Genomic DNA, 21322 nt, shown 5'->3' on the forward strand with positions numbered 1-21322 from the left:
AACATTTTAATAATTCTGTCAGCTGCATACATTTTCAGGTCAGGATATCACCTTATCAAAAGAGCAGACTTTCCCACCTGCCCTTTTCTTTATTTTGCTTACCATGCTTATATATATATATATATCAAAAGTTAAAAACTGTGCTTCATCTTTTTTTTAAGATGGATAAAACCGCTGAACTGATAATGATGCATTGCAGTACGTAATGTCACTATGCACCGTGGGCACACAGAAAATAATTAAAAGAAATGATTTGTTCTGTTATTCATTCATCAACAAGGTTGATATGTTTTTATAAACAAATCAACCTTGTTGTTTATTTACATAGCTTAAGTTTTCTTAAGAGTAGTGTGGCTGATGACAATCCTGCCTTCTATGCAGGACCAGGGATTTACTAATGCACTATTTACCTTATCCATTTCTGTTTTAAACTTTGAGAACATTTCCTCACTCTTCTTGATTGTTGACTGAAACTCATCATACCGCTCCTTGTACATCTGGAGCTGCAATTAAACAATAACACAACATGGATATTGCAGTCCCTGAACCAGAGCAAAGCCAGCAGACACCAAGGCACCAACTTGACCAAGTTTCATTTTACATCTACATTGTAACTAAAACTAAAAGTTGAAGTTTTTGGACCACTCCGATGACAATTACACAAGTGCTATGACAACTCTTTTGACACTATTCTTCAAAAAACAGATCAAGTTTTTGAAATATTGTATAGCTAAAAAAATGTATGAGTTTGATAATAATTGAATGAAACAGGTGTTTGAAAATAGACGCAAAGAATCGTTCATACCTCTTGATCTTTAAGTTGTAGTTTCTTGAGATATTCTGTGGACTGAAGGAGTATCTGGAAGCAAACAAACGTTTATTGTCATATATTAAGATGAGAATGCCTATGAATTATAAATGCCTTAAATCTTTGTATCATAAAATATGTGGAAGTAAGTATCTATTTAGGAGCATAAAAAGTAATTAATTTGTAGATAACTGTTTGTCAACACCATACAGAGACTATCACCAATAGCCACCAATATAACTTTTACCTATCAAAATAATATGTGTTAAGGGGAATGGTCTCAAGTATGATAGGTAGAGAAAGGACAGAGAAATTCTGTTGTTTTTTTTAAAGGTAGTGTAGGGACAATCAATATTTAAGTCCAGTCAAAACAGAGAAACAAGTCGGGAATGCCAAGGATGACATTTCAGATGTTGTAGATTAAATCTTAACGTTTTAAAGGAATAATCAGCGCAATGTTAATGACAGATGCCAATGTAATCCATCTGTGATTCCCTACACACATTTGATTCAGATTAAAATAAACTGAGGGCTTGGAGATGTTAAGTTCAAGTTCTAGTTTGCCTATCATGAATAGGATTAAAAATTTGAGTGAAAGTTTGAGAATATGGCTCAATAAGGGTAGAGGCAGCTCTATAACTAGTACTGTGTGAGCATGTTTATATGAGTGACAAGAGGTGCATCACTTACCAGTTCCTTCTCTTTTTGTGAGCGTCCCTGCTCCTCCATGAGGATGGCGGAGGCCTGCTCCAACTTGGCGTCTGCTAGTTTCTGCTCTAGTTCACGGTGCTGGATCACCTTTGACACTTGCTGCAAGTAACACAACACAAACATGTCACTGAAAATGTTAATTGTTTGCAACAAAACATCTTTCAATAACAGCTTCTTGAACAGGTCTACAAAAACAGGACCCCTCATACTTTTACATCAATTAATAGATTTTTGAGCTTATCAGGGTTGCCAACACAAAGTTGTAAAAAAAGAGGAAACCAGAACAAAATAGGAGTATCCCCATCACACTATATACAAAAAATCTACCTTTGTATAGATCAGATAAAAGGTAACAACTTATTTTTAAAGTTTGTGGCCAAAAAAGAGGAAATATGCTGAAAAGAGGAACAATTATGTTCCTGGCTTCCTCATAAATTTAAACAGGCCAAAACCACACATGGAGAAGTTAATTTTACTGGCAGCTTGTTCTAACTGACAGTGCAAGCAGGTGATCAATTAAATGCACATGATTGTCCAAAGTGACAAAAAGCATTATCAATATTTTTTATTATTTATTTTTTATTTAAGACAAACTAAAATATAATTCAATGGCACCATTAACTTGGCGTTCCAAATGCATGGTAAATATATAAAAACAATCTAGAGCCTTGAAAATCTATCTGTACCTGTTCCCTGGCCTCTGATTGCTCAATAAACTTCTTGAGTTTGTTAGCAAGTTCGAAATTCTCCTCCCGCAGCTGTTTGTTCCGTTCATGGTTCTCTTGCATTTGGGTCTGAATCTCTCCTATAGTCGTCTATAAGTAAACAGTCAAGAAGAGATTACTTCATGCATATTATAATACCTTGATTTTTTTTTTATGTAAAACAGACGAGCTAAAAATAAATAAATTAATATTTGTCCAAATGATTGCATCAATATTAACACCTAGTGTGCGGTCTTACACTGCATTTATTTGCGTATATTGTACAAGTCAGTGTTCTCAATAAGAACTGGCTGCCAGCCATAATGGCTGGTTCAAGTAGCAATTGGACCGGTTCAAATTTGGAAAATAAGTGAATTTTAAGTGAAATAAGTAGAAGTTTGTCGGTTACTTTACGATTTGAGACCAGATTACAGAGTTTTGTAAGAATTTGAAAACCTTCCGCCAACTGTATAAAAGTTTATTCTTTGGTCTGGTTCAAGTTCATTGATAGTCAATCCAAGAATTAATATTAACCATTCAAATTATTTAACTGTGTAAACCAGTCAAATGATGCCCAGAGACAACTCATATTTATAAGTGTTATACAATAGGCTGCAGGCTGGAAACTATCAACTATATTTAACTATTCAGAAGCAGTCATGAGCTTATCCGCATGGAATAAATAAGTTCACAAAGTTGAGTACTAATTACAAATCACATTCCACCAGAGACAAGATCAAGGCATTCTATTGGACGAGATCCAAGGATATGCGGAATTGTCTCTATTAAATAAATATCATTTAGTACGATGCTTCTATGAAGTAATAAAATTCATCAACACACTAAGCAGCATTTATTCTACTGATTAATATTCATTTTTCTTCATATACAAAACTTCTTCTTTAGTTACTTCAACAGACTATGTTTCCACCATTAAACCAGTTTATGGCAATTTCCTTGAGAGTTTAATAAACTTCGAGTTAAAAGACAGCACTTGTTGAGGATATAAAGTTTTATATCTGTGCAACAACAATGTTTGTAATGGCCTAAGCACCCACTTCGCCATGTGTTATTACAAAATGTTGCAAGTTTATTACAACCCAACTTACCTGGAATTTCTGGGAGATTTCTTTTCTCTTCTCATCCTCCTCTTTGGCTCTTTGCAGACTTTCTTGCTGTTAAGAGATTTCATTTAATTTAAAATCCCATTTAAATGATTAAGACAAACAAAATAAACTTGTGCTCAAAATATCCTAACATCATTTACAAGGAACTTGCAACAAAAAAGCATATTTCATGCAGCTTAGCTTATTGAATAGCATTAAATATCGATTTAATTCTATCAACTGTATCTCATCATAACCCTGACATCGTGTTTGCACTGATCATAGTGCTTTTTACAAGAAACTGCATCTAAATTTGGGGAAATTTATAATGAAAATTCCATGGGGACCTCGTCAAAATGGGGAATTCTGCATGATTTTATAATAAATAGTTTTCACATTGGAAAGAGGACAGAATATATAATCTGTAGCATGTCTTAAAAGTTGTTGTTGCACATACCCGTATGGTTTGGTTGTGTTTCTGCAGTTCCCGACATAGGCTCTCCAGTTTGCTCTTCGCCATCACGGCCTTCGTGTGCTCCGTCTGCAACTGGTCCTTCTCACGACTTGTCTGTAACACACACAGACAGATGTACATACACTACCTTGCGCTTTACACATCAGAGATTATTTGATTTACATGAAACAGAAGACCTTAGATTGTACACTAACAATAAATGTTTTTACTGGGGATGAATGCCAAGGGGTAATATGCATAGGCAGTATGTAATATAATTTAAGTAATACTAAGTATTACATTTTAATTAAGTCACTTATACATGTCTATTTCCTTGATAACTAATCAAAATAATTTCTATTTCAACAATCATTTTTTTTTCATTGGTAATTATAATGAGTCTGTAAATTCAAACAAAAACATAATGGAAATTAAATGCTTTGTGTATAATTCAGTTTTCTCAATAAACTGGAAAACTAAATGAATTTTCAGTAGAATAAGTAGAAGCTGGTCGTTTACTGTACTATTTGAGACGGTTCAACCAAAACTTATTGAGAACCCTGATAATTCTAATGCCTGTAAATAACGTCTCAAGACAGCACACATACCACATTGAGTGTTTGTAGGATGACTGTGGGATGTACATACCACAGCGAGTTTGTTGTAGAATGACTGTAGGATGTACATTCCATGTCGAGTTTTCTGTGTTTGTTTGTAGGATGACTGTAGAATGTCCATACCATGTTGATTTTTCTCTGTGTTTGTTTGTAGGATGACTGTAGAATGTACATACCACAGTGAGTTTTCTCTGTGTTTGTTTGTAGGATGACTGTAGAATGTACATACCACAGTGAGTTTTCTCTGTGTTTGTTTGTAGGATGACTGTAGAATGTACATACCATGTTGAGTTTTCTCTGTGTTTGTTTGTAGGATGACTGTAGAATGTACATACCACAGTGAGTTTTCTCTGTGTTTGTTTGTAGGATGACTGTAGAATGTACATACCATGTTGAGTTTTCTCTGTGTTTGTTTGTAGGATGACTGTAGAATGTACATACCATGTCGAGTTTTCTGTGTTTGTTTGTAGGATGACTGTAGAATGTCCATACCATGTTGATTTTTCTCTGTGTTTGTTTGTAGGATGACTGTAGAATGTACATACCACAGTGAGTTTTCTCTGTGTTTGTTTGTAGGATGACTGTAGAATGTACATACCATGTTGAGTTTTCTCTGTGTTTGTTTGTAGGATGACAGTAGGATGTACATACCATGTTGATTTTTCTCTGTGTTTGTTTGTAGGATGACTGTAAGATGTACATACGACAGTGAGTTTTCTCTGTGTTTGTTTGTAGGATGACTGTAGGATGTACATACCACAGTGAGTTTTCTCTGTGTTTGTTTGTAGGATGACTATATGATGTTCATACCACATTGAGTTTTCTCTGTGTTTGTTTGTAAGATAACTGTAAGATGTACATACCATGTTGAGTTTTCTCTGTGTTTGTTTGTAGGATGACAGTAGGATGTACATACCATGTTGATTTTTCTCTGTGTTTGTTTGTAGGATGACTGTAGAATGTACATACCACAGTGAGTTTTCTCTGTGTTTGTTTGTAGGATGACTGTAGGATGTACATACCACAGTGAGTTTTCTCTGTGTTTCTTTGTAGGATGACTGTAAGATGAACATACCATGTCGAGTTTTCTCTGTGTTTGTTTGTAGGATGACAGTAGGATGTCCATACCATGTTGATTTTTCTCTGTGTTTGTTTGTAGGATGACTGTAGAATGTACATACCACAGTGAGTTTTCTCTGTGTTTGTTTGTAGGATGACTGTAGAATGTACATACCATGTTGAGTTTTCTGTGTTTGTTTGTAGGATGACAGTAGGATGTACATACCATGTTGATTTTTCTCTGTGTTTGTTTCTAGGATGACTGTAAGATGTACATACGACAGTGAGTTTTCTCTGTGTTTGTTTGTAGGATGACTATATGATGTTCATACCACATTGAGTTTTCTCTGTGTTTGTTTGTAAGATAACTGTAAGATGTACATACCATGTTGAGTTTTCTCTGTGTTTGTTTGTAGGATAACTGTAAGATGTACATACCATGTCGAGTTTTCTCTGTGTTTGTTTGTAGGATAACTGTAAGATGTACATACCATGTCGAGTTTTCTCTGTGTTTGTTTGTAGGATAACTGTAAGATGTACATACCATGTTGAGTTTTCTCTGTGTTTCTTTGTAGGATGACTGTAAGATGAACATACCATGTCAAGTTTTCTGTGTTTGTTTGTAGGATGACTGTAGGATGTACATACCACACTTAGTTTTCTCTGTGATTTGTAGGATGACTGTAGGATGTACATACCACAGTGAGTTTTTTTCTGTGTTTGTTTGTAGGATGACTGTAGGATGTACATACCACAGTGTGTTTTCTCTGTGTTTTTTTGTAGGATGACTGTAGGATGTACATACCACGGTGTGTTTTCTCTGTGTTTTTTTGTAGGATGACTGTAGGATGTACATACCACAGTGTGTTTTCTCTGTGTTTTTTTGTAGGATGACTGTAGGATGTACATACCACAGTGTGTTTTCTCTGTGTTTTTTTGTAGGATGACTGTAGGATGTACATACCATAGTGAGTTTTTTCTGTGTTTGTTTGTAGGATGACTGTAGGATGTACATACCACACTTAGTTTTCTCTGTGTTTTGTAGGATGACTGTAGGATATACATACCACAGTGAGTTTTCTGTGTTTGTTTGTAGAATGACTGTAATATGTACATACCATGTTGAGTTTTCTCTGTGTTTGTTTGTAAGATGACTGTAATATGTACATACCACACTTAGTTTTCTCTGTGTTTTGTAGGATGACTGTAGGATGTACATACCACAGTGAGTTTTCTCTGTGTTTGTTTGTAGGATGACTGTAGGAGGTACATACCACAGTGAGTTTTCCCTGTGTTTGTTTGTAGGATGACTATATGATGTTCATACCGCAGTGAGTTTTCTCTGTGTTTGTTTGTAGGATGACTGTAAGATGTACATACCATGTTGAGTTTTCTCTGTGTTTGTTTGTAGGATGACTGTAAGATGTACATACCATGTCGAGTTTTCTCTGTGTTTGTTTGTAGGATGACTGTAGGATGTACATACCACAGTGATTTTCTCTGTGTTTCTTTGTAGGATGACTGTAAGATGAACATACCATGTCGAGTTTTCTGTGTTTGTTTGTAGGATGACTGTAGGATGTACATACCACACTTAGTTTTTTCTGTGTTTGTTTGTAGGATGATTGTAGGATGTACATACCACAGTGAGTTTTCTCTGTGTTTGTTTGTAGGATGACTGTAAGATGAACATACCATGTTGAGTTTTCTCGTTGTTTGTTTGTAAGATAACTGTAAGATGTACATACCATGTTGAGTTTTCTCTGTGTTTATTTGTAGGATGACTTTAAGATGTACATACCATGTCGAGTTTTCTGTGTTTGTTTGTAGGATGACTGTAGTATGTACATACCACACTTAGTTTTCTCTGTGTTTGTTTGTAGGATGACTGTAGGATGTACATACCACAGTGAGTTTTTTTCTGTGTTTGTTTGTAGGATGACTGTAGGATGTACATACCACAGTGAGTTTTCTCTGTGTTTGTTTGTAGGATGACTGTAGGATGTACATACCACAGTGAGTTTTTTCTGTGTTTGTTAGTAGGATGACTGAAGCATGTACATACCACACTTAGTTTTCTCTGTGTTTTGTAGGATGTACATACCACAGTGAGTTTTTTCTGTGTTTGTTAGTAGGATGACTGAAGCATGTACATACCACACTTAGTTTTCTCTGTGTTTTGTAGGATGTACATACCACAGTGAGTTTTTTCTGTGTTTGTTAGTAGGATGACTGAAGCATGTACATACCACACTTAGTTTTCTCTGTGTTTTGTAGGATGTACATACCACAGTGAGTTTTTCTCTGTGTTTGTTTGTAGGATGACTGTAATATGTACTATACCATGTTGAGTTTTCTCTGTGTTTGTTTGTAGGATAACTGTAGGATGTACATACCACAGTGAGTTTTCTCTGTGTTTGTTTGTAGGATGACTGTAAGATGTACATACCACAGTGAGTTTTCTCTATGTTTGTTTGTAGGATGACTGTAAGATGTACATACCATTTCGAGTTCTCTGTGTTTGTTTGTAGGATGACTGTAGGATGTACATACCACAGTGAGTTTTCTCTATGTTTGTTTGTAGGATGACTGTAAGATGTACATACCATTTCGAGTTCTCTGTGTTTGTTTGTAGGATGACTGTAGGATGTACATACTACACTTAGTTTTCTCTGTGTTTTGTAGGTTGACTGTAGGATGTACATACCATAGAGTTTTTTCTGTGTTTGTTTGTAGGATGACTGTAGCATGTACATACAATGTTGAGTTTTCTCTGTAGGATGACCAGCATGTACATACCACACTTAGTTTTCTCTGTGTTTTGTAGGATGACTGTAGGATGTACATACCACACTTAGTTTTCTCTGTGTTTTGTAGGATGACTGTAGGATGTACATACCACACTTAGTTTTATCTGTGTTTTGTAGGATGACTGTAGGATGTACATACCATAGAGTTTTTTCTGTGTTTGTTTGTAGGATGACTGTAGCATGTACATACAATGTTGAGTTTTCTCTGTAGGATGACCAGCATGTACATACCACACTTAGTTTTCTCTGTGTTTTGTAAGATGACTGTAGGATGTACATACCACAGTGAGTTTTCTCTGTGTTTGTTTGTAGGATGACTGTAGGATGTACATACCGCGGTGACTTTTCTCTCTGTTTGTATGTAGGATGACTGTAGGATGTACATACCACAGTGAGTTTTTTTCTGTGTTTGTTTGTAGGATGACTGTAGGATGTACATACCAAAGCGAGTTTTCTCTGTGTTTGTTTGTAGGATGACTTTAAGATGTACATACCACAGTGAGTTTTTTTCTGTGTTTGTTTGTAGGATGACTGTAGGATGTACATACCACAGTGAGTTTTTTTCTGTGTTTGTTTGTAGGATGACTGAAGGATGTACATACCACGGTGAGTTTTCTCTGTGTTTGTTTGTAAGATGACTGTAGGATGCGGTGATCCTCGTGAAGGTCGGCATACTTCTTACACAGGGCTGCCAGTTTCTCCTCTGTCGACTGCAGGCTGCTTAACGCCTTCAGGATGTGCTCTGTAACAGTAAACACACAGTTATTATGCCTCATATATACTTTAAGATAATAATTGATTCGACGTTCAAACATATAATAACATAAAATTGGGTAAATGGTAAAAGGCTTACAAGGTTTACAATATTTAATGTTTTGTTACCTTTTAAAATTTACCTGTAAGCTTTGTGAAACATTTCATAATGAAAAACATATCATCTTGAAATCAGTTCAATCAAGATATATAGGATACAAACACATTTGTGTGGTCAAATATGTACACATGTGTATGGTCCCTTGATCATTCCTTGTGTTACCCAGTACTTGTCATTAATCAAGATCCAAGATCCATGATCTCAGTATGTGAACTCAGACAAAATTCCTCAATGTTATATTGCAAATCCCAATATCTTGAAACAGGATAAACAATTTTAAAAATAATATGCTACATAAAACACCTTGTTTCATGTTTGTTATCCGAGTGTGAACAGGTAGGTTACAACTGTCAGTCTGTCTTCACATTTATAAGGAAGATTTGGCCAGGAGGGTGGGCTGACCTTGTGACAGACTGGTTGACTCATGTGCATACGCAGTGTACAACAGTAGCTAACAAGTTGTCTTAATTAATCTCATGACAATTTAAACAATGTGTTTGGTTAAGTAGTGTTTGTTTTTCAGATTAATGTAAAAGAACTAGTAAATAGGAGCATCCAACTTTTAATCAATAGTTTTATAAAATGTATATTTTTCAAAAATAATTCAATTAAATTCATAATTTGTTACAAAGTTCAAAGCATTAATTTTTCCGCCACTGTTGATAATCAATTGTTACTATCAACAAAATAACAAAACAACAACTTCCATTTCAATGGTTTATAGCTATTTTACATCAAGCATTTTATGCTGCTAAGCCGTAAATTATCTATTATGTTAAATGGAGAACTTCTGGCATAATTATTTTATGGGATTTTAATGCATCTTGGCAGTTTAAGACTACTTCATAAAAAATTGAAAATGATTTACAGATGAAAGCGCATTCTCATTTAATGTGTTTGCTATTTGAAAACATCAAAACAATGCGTTCATGCGCACAAGGTTTTTTTTAATAATAACTCACTTCTGTTTGTTACAAGTGTGTAATTATTTGAAAAGTCTTTGTGCACATGACATTCATTAACCAGAACATTCATTTTTTGCTGAAACCTTACTGTACTTGGTTGAAACATCATAGTGCACAGTCCACACATTACTTGAGATTCATGAAATAATAACGATTATCAATGCCGAAGTTTATTTACAGTAAATGATTGAGTTGCTACTACTTGCTAGTCTGAAGTACCTGTAGATTATTTCAACAATCTCCTTCACATCAAAATGATACAGACAAAAAATCAGATATAGTTACCATATTTTCATTTTTATTATATTAACAACAAACTACAGTGTATAAATACTTATATTCTAGCTTTTATTACATTTAAAACTTAAAGTTGAACAATTTTAGTAAACTCTTTAGAGATTAACCTTAACAAACAAACCTACCATTGAGTTGAGCACTGGACATATCAGACGCCATTTGTGGACTCTCAAAACCACTTGTATCATCCATATTCTCACACAAAGTATTGCACTCCCTCTAAGTATTTTTTTTTTAATTAAGTCTCTTATTCTCTCTCAAATATCTGCAATACTTTCTCCCATAAACATTTTTTTTTTCACAAGTAAACAATGTTAAATTTAGCCTTCAAATACAATTTTCTCCCAAAAACATTCAGTTCCTCATCAAAAGAAAGCAAACTGATAATCCTATGTTTACATATATCTAAATAGGTGAGGTATATTGTTTGTTGATTTTGAGCAGGTATTTGAAGAATTGATTATGTCTGACAGTAGCCATATATCCTACATGTCAGATAGGCACCGTGATATAAATTCACTTCAATCACACTCAAAATCTTCCCACTCAAGTACCGCTGTATTGCTTTTGCAAATCTACTAGTTTTTTTGGTGATAAAAGTAGCTAGAAATCATCTGTCTGTTATATAAGTTTCAATCAAAACTGCACAGAAAATAAACCAATTTGCATACAAAATGGAGCTATTTTCACATTAAAAGCATAGGCACCGAAATTTACATATTATTTCACAAACACCAATATTAATGCCGTACATTAAATAAGAAAAATATTTGGTCAGATTACATCGGCCATTACCAACCTCTAGGCAAAGGATAATGAAACGTTACAAATTATAAAAAGTTCAATTTCCTAATACATTTGTATATCAAATCAACTTGATGTTAACAAATTGGATTATGGTTATAATCAATCTGTGACTCTAATCAAACATAAACAGAAGTGGACAATTCAAAATGATGAACAGAATATACTTATAAATTTCACATAAAATATCTGAATATGAAATTGAAATAAAATTATGTCCTTTATGCATAATTTGCTTGTTATTTTTCCAACCATTTATACGTAAATTAAACAAAACAGATTTTAAAGTAATTAAATATAATTTGAGCTTACCAATGCCTTTGTCCTCCTTTCTCTTGCTTTTGCTGGTCTTGGTGGGCGACCGGTTTTCGGGCTTCTGTTCAATCACCCGCTCCTCCTTCACTGTTTTCTTGGGCATGGGCTCTGGAACCTTCTCCTGCCCCACCCCACCCTCACCATTTACTGGGCTTCCCTCCTCGAAACCGTCCGATTCTGTGCTCGCTGACATTGAGCCATTTGTCTTCTCCCCATTCTCCTCTTGTTCTGATTTAGAGGAGGATTGTTTTTCATTACTTTTATTTCCACCTTCATTCTCATTTTCAGGAGTTGCTTCCCTGTCATTTTTACTTCCACTAAGATCTTTTTTATCGTTGTCCTTGATCAATTCATCTATCAATTTTTCATCATTTATATCAAGATCTTCAGTAAATTTAACCTCGGTTTCAGTCACCTTAACCTCAGACTTTTTCAACATCGCACAAGGGTCGAAATCATCAATCTGAGCAGCAAGTTTAGCCAACTCATCCACTTTGACCTCACTGTCTATTACTGTCTCAACAATTTCATCAATCATCTTAGACTTATCCCTGCTAATTTCTGGAGAGGCAAGGGGGGCACAAGCTTCATCAGAGAGGGCCTTTACACCGAGCCCGCAATCAGAATTGGAGAGGGATGTGCCTGCCGAGGGGTCAGGCTGCACCCCTTGCGAGGACTGAAGGTCAATAAGGTTGTCAACAGAAGTGCCAAGGTCATCGTCCTGTAGAGACTCCAAGCTGAATGAGTCGGAAGACAAACCCTTCCCAACCGAAACAGATGCTTTATTGGACCCTGAATATACCAAAACAATTCCTCAAATTCAAAGCAGAGACCAAGATTTGAACATATTGGAAAACACGGAAGAAAATCCAAACAGAACTAGCCATGCGGCCCATTCCCTCTTCAAACCAAGGAGGTATAATCAAAAAGCATTCCAGACAATTACTGATTGGGCAAACTAACTAGTAAGTATCTGAATTTAAAACAATGTCGACAAGCCCAGTTTAGAACAGGATAATTTCATACAAACAAGGCAGCATGCTTGCCAAACAGGTCACATCAATGGACTATCTAGCACAGCCATATCAGGAAAACAACCATTTTGGAATTCAATTCAGGATGGTTTTCAAATTCTTTGGCATTTCTATCCAGAACACACAAAACATATTCTTTTCATATGAAATCGTCACAATTATCTTTCGAACCTGTGAGTGGACAAAGTAAAATACAATTACATTTACAATTTGCAAGTAAACCTAAACTAAATTGTTAAATGGGAAAAATAAAATCCAAGCAAGGCACACCTATTTGCCATCAGGCAAAAGCTAAATGAACCACCTGATATAGCACATCAATCAACACCATGCATTTAGCTGTAGGCCATACCATGCCAAACGTTCAAGGGAGGGGAAGCAACTCCATGCAATGAAAGGTGAAATACACGGCAGAATGATCATCCTTGTAAATGATGTTAATTTATGACAAATTGAATCTGCAACAATATCTTGAAGATTATCAATAAAACCAAATACGGTTTGAAACTTCAACAAAAGCTTCAATATCATCATTTAAACAAAATATGATTTTAACTATGTTATAATTAATTAATCATTAATATGGACACTATTACTGCACATTCCAATACTCTTTAACAAAATAATTAGATTTTTTTGTAATGACCCTGAAAAAAGGAAAAACTATGACATTAGTTACAGGACAGGCTGTTCATGTTACCTTGAGGTGCAGGGGAAGGTATGGCCTGGGGCTGTTCTGTTGCCACGGTCTCCATGTTCATTTCCTGTGTTGACTCCAGAGTCTGAAAGTACACAAACATACTTATCAACTGTATCTGTAACACAATAATGAATTAGAAATTAAAAACACATCACATCAGATGTTCTGAATGTTCAGTAACTGACTGCTCTATCCGTCCAGTGCTGGAAAACACAGGAAAGTGATGACATACAAGGAGATCTACGGTAATTCAAGAATGACATCTTAGGTTATACAGATGAAAGATGTAATTCAAGAAAAAAAACATAATTCCCTTAAGGAAATAAACAGGCCAAACACAGGAGAGATGAATTTCAAGCCTTTAAATGATGTTAACATTGCACCCATGGAAAGCAGGTGATTGCCCTAGCCATGGATAAGAAGTGATATCCATGCAACATGACAAGAAGTGTGTATGATCAAAATCAGCATCCCTGTAAGAAGAAATGTAGTTCACCCTGCGAAATAATCCTGCCAATGTTTGTGTGATGGTTGACAATAAATGTTCCTCCATATTTCATCACATCCCAGGCAAACACAGGTGTACAAGCACACGCATGTACATAACCTGCCACATGTACATTACCTGCCAGTGTCAGAGACACAAGCTCCCCTCTAGCCATTGTTCTATGGTACTACCATGATTCTCCTAATTACAGATCTGGCAAAGGCAGATAAGACAAATGACAGAACCCATTCTGGAGGAACAGTATCCAGGTGGCACAAACTAACTATGCATGATCAAATATTTATCTACATATTACATAGAAATTAGAGATGTTGATATTTAACCTAAAAATAAAAGATTAATACAAAGATAAATTCCCTCATAACATTGTTTTTTGAAAGTTTTATTCCTCTTGCATTCAACTGGGTATCTATAAACTTGCTATATGTTAATAATTACATTACTAGTCATGTATTAACATCCTGTAACAGAACCATATTCCTTCATTGCAATGATTAAAAAGACAATATCAACAAATTCAATGTTAGCATCAATACAAATTCCCCCCACCCCACCCCAAAATTTCCCTAAATATTACAATAACTATGGTAGCTATTGGCTTATCATACAGTAGGCTTATCACACAATGCAACTAATTAAGAAGATAATCAAAAACAGAGATATGTATCCAGACCTGCAATTATGCAGAAATCCAGATCTGTTTTACAGTTATCATCTCATTAATATGTCCAGATAATAATAAATAATAATGATCATTTGATCCTACATTTGAACATTGTAACATCATGGAAAATCCTTCTGATTGGAACCATACCTTCACCTAACCTGACGATTCAAAACTCCAAAAACACTCAATCCAATAGGTGATCATTCTATGAAATATTCAAGCTATAACTAATATTGCATTCTGTTATGATATTGAAGATGATACAAATGTTCTCAGATCTAGTTTACCTTGAACATAATGGTGGTATGTGTTTACCAACACCTTCAAACTATTCAAATATATACACCCCAACATGGTACAGGCTATTTTTAAGATAACAAAGGGTATAAGACAAGATAATTTTCATTCTCAATAAAAAACAAACAAATGCAACCCAGAATTCATAATATGTCGCAAAATTCATAATATTATATCATGTGTTTCCAATCCCGATAAAAAAAATTCACTCCAGGACAAAGGCAGAGTCTGTTAACAAAGCTTGCTGATAGTCAGTAACAGTTGATATTCTTTCTTGCATTCCTGAAATTTTCTATTTTTGTAAAGAAAAATGTAGAAAAATTATTCTTCAACATTTTAAAAAAGAATGTGCAGTGTTGTTTTCTGCTTTTTTTTTAAATTGTTCCCAAAAAACTGCCCTTTTTAAATTGGATTTAGTTTGTTTCGTAATTTTATTCTTTGTGAAAGTTCTGCATTCAGTCACACTCTATTGGAATGTTATATACTATGTTATATACATTATAAGTACATTATAAGTATCAGTGGACACAGAAGTGACATGAAATTAGATGAACAGACGGACAAGACTATGTGGGATATTATTTTCTATAAACTATATAATAACAGATATAAACGTGGCCATTGTTGGGCGTGACTCATCCTGTTCCAGCAAAGCCTTTTACATCGAAAAAGGGACTTTAGTGCAAACATGAAGAACAAATTCCTCATGGATATGGCCAAGATATAGATTTTTTTAGTAAAAAACGAGAAAGGAAAGCCAAGTCGCCAAATCTTTTTCTGGAAACACACACTCACACTCATGCTTTAAAGGGTTAAAACTTGTAGACCCATGAGATATCACATACATCTGTAGATATTTGTGAAGCAGCCATGATAGGTTTCTGACCATCAACGTCACGGACGTCCTTCTCACAACAGCACACTTTACAGCTTCCCAGCCATCTCAACATGGCATCACATCAGCACACACGCTGACAAAATAGTTGCTTGACGATGATGTTCAACTCTAATGTTGTCCCTTGGATTTTGAAATATTTTCTACTTCAATGTTGTGGAAAGAAGTTCAGAAGTGGAAAGAAGTTCAGAATAAGATGTTTAATCCTCTTCTTGAAGGAAATATACTCTCCTTTAAACTAAATTGTCACAATACTAAATTCTTGCAGACATTAACTCCTGAATGGTAAATCAATTTAACAAACTTACAAATTTTAGAACAACTGACAGGCAAGAACATAGACCGGAGCTTTCTGATCTCTAGCACAGCCACAAAATATACATCAACTATTGTAAAAAGCTGATATTTTTAAACTGAAGCAGGTGATTTATCACACAAAACTTGCAGTTGGTCACAAGAATGTTTCACACATAATAATTTTTCGACCATGACAACTTCGAACAAACTAATATTCCAATGACAGCAAGTGATTGTAACACATTCTGGTAAGCCTTTAACCATAATCTCTCAACAATGAATATTTTTCTTGAATACTGTGCAAGGTAATTACAACTAATGTATTTTTGGTATAATTTTCTTATCACCATTACAATGGCATGATGGGACTGATATGCCATGTGGCTCCAGCAAGATGCCATGTGCTTCCTGTGTGTGTCAGCAGCAAGCCTGGGAGCCATGTCAGTATTTACCTGTGTAACATTGAGTTGTCCCATCTCATTACCCTCAAAAGGGATCACAATGCCAGGGGAGATTACCTCACCTCTAGCAGGGACTATCTGAAGGGAGGTAATTACAGGTAACGACTTGTAACCTGTGCTTTGTAATGATAGTAAAAGCTTACAGTTTAACTGTTGCTTAATGCATCAAATTTTCTTCATGTAACTGACAGAGACATCATCATGGGCATAAAGCCATCTTTTTAACTAGTAATGGTAATTACCAAATCTCCTCTCAACAGGTCTAAACAAGGTATTTCGAGCTCATGTCAATACAAATCGCTAGAAAAATAGTTTAAAAGACTCACTTTTTTCAGACGTGAATTATGCACAAACAGTTCCTTAAAAAAATCATCTTTAACATCAAATCACAAAGCACATACATGAACATCAAAGCAGTCCTGCCAAATTGAAAGTACAGCATTCCCCATTGACAGTCCACATTTCCACACTTCCCAGGGAGCACTCAACAGGCACAGTAAGCCAGCTCACTGCTACTGTCACTCTGCTGCCATGTGTGTTCAGAAAATGTAACAGAAGTTACACAGTAGAGGGAAACAATCATCTCCAAGTTGTTTGCTTGAGAAACTCATTGCTTCTTTCAGAAAAACTGTATGTTGATCAGGGCTTTCAACAGGGTCTAAAACTCAGAGTCAATGATTCTTGAGATCTAATTTGCAAGAGACAAAATCAGATCTTCAAGAGTCATTGTTTGTTTGTTTTTGTAAATTCTTGGGTCTTTCATCATAAATAATAGTTCTCATCTGTCATTGCAAGGTACGTGATAATCTATACGTTGTTGAATAGTTTCCAAAACTCAAAAATTCAAGGTTTTATAAAGATTAGCTGTCTTAATCCACTATCATTCTAGAAAAATCTCAAGAAGAAAATTGATCAATATTACTTAAGGTATTAGCCATGTAATACAACTCGGGAAACATCGGGTAACATCGACATATATCGCCACTCGCCGTAACAGATCGCGACGAACATCGGGCGTATTCGGCCTGTACCGGATGTTGCTATTTTTAGAAAAAGAAGGTATTTCCCCGCTATTCATAGGTCAATAATGGAATTTCTACATCGTAGGATTTGGAAACATTGTGATGTTTTTCTCATGAATATACGTTTAAAATAAATAAACACTAAAAGTACACGCTGACAGTTGATTACGATACATCTAACAATTTGAGTCATTACAGTTAAACATGGATTATAAGTGAAATATACGCGTAAGAGAAGATTTTCTCTCGAAAAAACGAACTGTCAACACGGCATGGAACTGGGATATTCGTATCAAAGGGCTCTGAATGTAAGTATCCTTGAGCAGTTTTGTACGTTGATGTGTTCAAAAACGTTTTTTTTTTTTAAATTTATCTTTGGAATTCTTAAATCATTTTTATTAGCTAAATGTTTAGACAGCATGTTCATATTTTACATGTTCTTATGTACATGTTACATATTTTATGTACATAACTTACGTTTAAGATATAATATGAGTATGTAATCTTTAAATTGATTGTTTTATCTTAGAAAAATATTAGACTTAAAATTTTGTTTAAAAATGATGTGTTTTGGTACGTTACCTATTTTTAACATACCACAATACATGTACATACCCGTTATTTGTTTACAAAATGCATATTTTCAAAATTAACCTGTGAAAAAAAGTTGTATGTGGTTTGGGGCTTGAAACCGCATCTGCTAGGACACTATTGACATTCATTGGCTTGGTGTAGGTCTCGTTAAAACCCCATACTGTTGTGAATCATTATCAACCATATGCACAACAACTACACATTTGTGCCTACCAACCCTTACTCTTGGCTAAAACAGATATTAGTGCAGAATGTATAATACTTTTGCATTTGTATTTTACGGTGGTAGTTTCTGCTGGTTGATAATCAGAAGTCTAATTTCTTCCAGGCAGGAAAATGACTGAATATTACTTAGTCAACAACACTGGGTTATGAAGAATTCCAGCCTGCATTAAATACTATGTTGGATCCTTGAGAGCGGATTTGACAGCCATGTCCATCCACAAGGCAGTCGCATCTGATCGAGATGATGTGAGTTTTTCATATAAAACATATTTGACTTGGTTTTTGTTTTTATAAACCTACTGTATTCAATAATCAAGTGGTGGTGGTGGTGGTGGTGGTGATGGTGGTCAAGTGGTGGTGGTGGTAGTGGTGATGATGATGATGATGATGATGATGATGATGATGATGATGATGATGATGAATTTTATTGATAAATTTAATAATCTTCTTTATATATATACATGTATGTATCAGCTTCTTGTTGTTTTTTCAAAATAATGTCGAGAAATATTAAACTGTTTATATTTTATTTTGTACATGTATGGCAGTATAATTATCTATACTAATTAGTTAGAAAGGCTTTAACATACAACTTTTTTCCTTTACAGCACTAAACATTCTTGATGGGTAAAGTACCTGAAGGGGCATGAAAACCAAATCAGCATTGACTCAGCATTGAGTAGTTATCATCTGTGCACACACTTCAAGTACAAAGCATGGGAACAGACCAAACTTCAAATGTTGAAGAGTGAAGAATTATTGTGAAAAAAACTAATTGTTAGAATACCAATGACAAAATAAAACAGATATACATCAAATTACCCACAGAGATTGTTTACATGTTATAATATTAAAAAAAAACATTAGTTGAGAACTTTCACTCTGATATTTTTGGAGGGGCGAGCCCACTAAGTGTTCTTGTTTCTTCATATATTTTAGTTTAAAAGTACACTCATTTGTTTTAAACTCTGTATTCTGAGTTAGTATCATAAGTAAAATTCATTTATTTGAAAGAGTACATTTTATGAATAAGTCCAATTAAGCTTTATAATTTTTTACAAGAAAAAGGTTGATTTTTAAGCATTTTATTAGCTATAAAAATGTGTGGTAACATGACATTATGTATATTTTCTTCAAAACTGGACGGTAAACTATCATAAATTGTCTTTTAAATTGTTCAATAGACATCATAGATAATATCTAAAATGATTTCAGCAGCTTGCCTTATAGTTAAATATTTTTTATGAATTTTATAAAACTGCTATATATTTTCAAACATCGAAAAACTGCTCTTTTCCGAAGAATCATAAGATCAATCAAAATGATTTTTTTTCATGTGTATCAATAATGTGTTCGTTTGAACTTTAGTTTTCTGTTAACTTAAGTTTATTTTACCAGAAACTGTTGTGTTTATTTCATAATCTCTGATAATATGAAAAAAAATCAAATATGGACAAAATATTTACTTGTCGCTCTTTGTAGCCCTTGGAGTTTGGGGGTGGGTGTAATGAAACATAAATAACTTTTTTAATTCACGGTAAAAAATCTTCAAAATTTGGATAAAAGTCCCATAGTGTACTGTGATTATAACTATGTTGTCGGTTAAAGCTTTTAAAAAAGTGTGTATTACGCGGCTAATACCTTAATAAAAAACCTTGTTTCCTATTTCCTGCTCTTAGGTGGTTAAATAATTCCAAGGGTCAAAACTTGAAAAAATAAGTTCTGACTCCTATGAGTCAAGTATGTCATGCAGTCAGGTAGGTCTATTAACTTAATAGATCTACCTGACTGCATGACATACTTGAAAAACATGCATTTCATATCAGGTCTTTGGCTTTTTAGAATGTTCTTATACAGCCATCATGTTGGATGCAGCTGACATTTTCTGTATCTACATTGTAATTTAGACCTTACCCAACATGGCTGACCAGTAGGTACCTAGACTGCTAACCTGAACAAACATGGCTGACCAGTAGGTAACTAGACTGCTAACCTGAACAAACATGGCTGACCAGTAGGTAACTAGACTGCTAACCTTACCCAACATGGCTGACCAATAGGTAACTAGACTGCTAACCTTACCCAACATGGCTGACCAGTAGGTAACTAGACTGCTAACCTTACCCAACATGGCTGACCAGTAGGTAACTAGACTGCTAACCTGAACAAACATGCATGCATATCCATACAAAACACAAACAACTCAAACAAGGCAAGTGCAGTGTATCATGAATGCATCATGAATTATAACTTAGAGCCATACATAAGTATGAAAACACAAACTGTGGCATGTACATTTGCAGAGATGACATCAGAAGTCTGCAATGCCAAGAACATCCTGCTGATTTACCTGGGCTCTATCTCGCCCTCACTATCCATGATATCAGAGACTGGCTCCAAACATAATTAATGTATATGCAATTTATTCACAAGGTTCTGCAGAAAGGAGTGATAAATAGTGTTGTCATTTCAAGAACATAACAGTCATGCAGTGTTTAATGAAAGCCAATATTTACCAACAAAATTCAGAAGCTTTTTATCAAATGCCTGTGAAAGCCTCCTACCAAAGCCACAAAGTACAAATAACATCAAATCGAAAAACATCAAGCATTCCTAGGAAATTTGAATAGTGGCCATGGAGTGAAGCTCATTTATAAACTGTAAGAAATCTTACCAGGAAGAGATTATTAAAGGCTAATATATTTATCTAAAAGCTGTATTTTGAAGGGAAAATGAGATACTTCGGGCTAATCTTTCATTCTTGTCTATTTCAGCTTCTACAAAATTTATCTCAGCTTTATTGGAGTCCCTTTCAAAACAACGAACCAATATTAACCCACTTCACATTGTGAGGGGCTGCTAGAAAGTGCCTTTTTGGGGCTTGTGCCCCTTACCACTTAGGTAAAATCTATACCACTAGGCCTGACACCTCATACCCGAAACTATCAATATTTAGAACATTGTTCTTCAAACTACAGTTAAAAATGCACTTTTATTTTAATTATTAAATCATTATTATTATTTACTTAAGCAAGTTTTACTCCAATCACAAATGTATACAATATACAAGTGTACAAATACATTATGTCTTCAGCAAA

General features: G+C 34.7%; 1 protein-coding gene and 1 long non-coding RNA gene across 2 annotated transcripts in view; one reads left to right on the forward strand and one right to left on the reverse strand.

The window, feature by feature from the left end:
* The window catches only part of LOC128239036 (alpha-taxilin-like), a 32345-nt gene that overhangs the window by 6965 nt on the left and 4058 nt on the right, over positions 1–21322 (reverse strand). Inside the window, exons 2-10 of the mRNA XM_052955463.1 lie at positions 13259–13340; positions 11522–12316; positions 8872–9011; positions 3787–3897; positions 3333–3398; positions 2206–2334; positions 1499–1618; positions 806–859; positions 411–503 (exon numbers count right to left, since the gene is read on the reverse strand). Of these exons, the coding sequence (XP_052811423.1) occupies positions 411–503; positions 806–859; positions 1499–1618; positions 2206–2334; positions 3333–3398; positions 3787–3897; positions 8872–9011; positions 11522–12316; positions 13259–13340 (1590 nt within the window). The remainder of the gene's footprint in view (positions 1–410; positions 504–805; positions 860–1498; positions 1619–2205; positions 2335–3332; positions 3399–3786; positions 3898–8871; positions 9012–11521; positions 12317–13258; positions 13341–21322) is intronic.
* On the forward strand, positions 17477–19164 carry LOC128239037 (uncharacterized). Its single transcript, XR_008261809.1, has 3 exons — positions 17477–17713; positions 18328–18470; positions 18833–19164. It is a non-coding gene; the product is annotated as an uncharacterized LOC128239037 (long non-coding RNA).

The sequence above is a fragment of the Mya arenaria genome, chromosome 6 (genome assembly GCF_026914265.1).
Source record: "Mya arenaria isolate MELC-2E11 chromosome 6, ASM2691426v1".
Taxonomy (NCBI): domain Eukaryota; kingdom Metazoa; phylum Mollusca; class Bivalvia; order Myida; family Myidae; genus Mya; species Mya arenaria.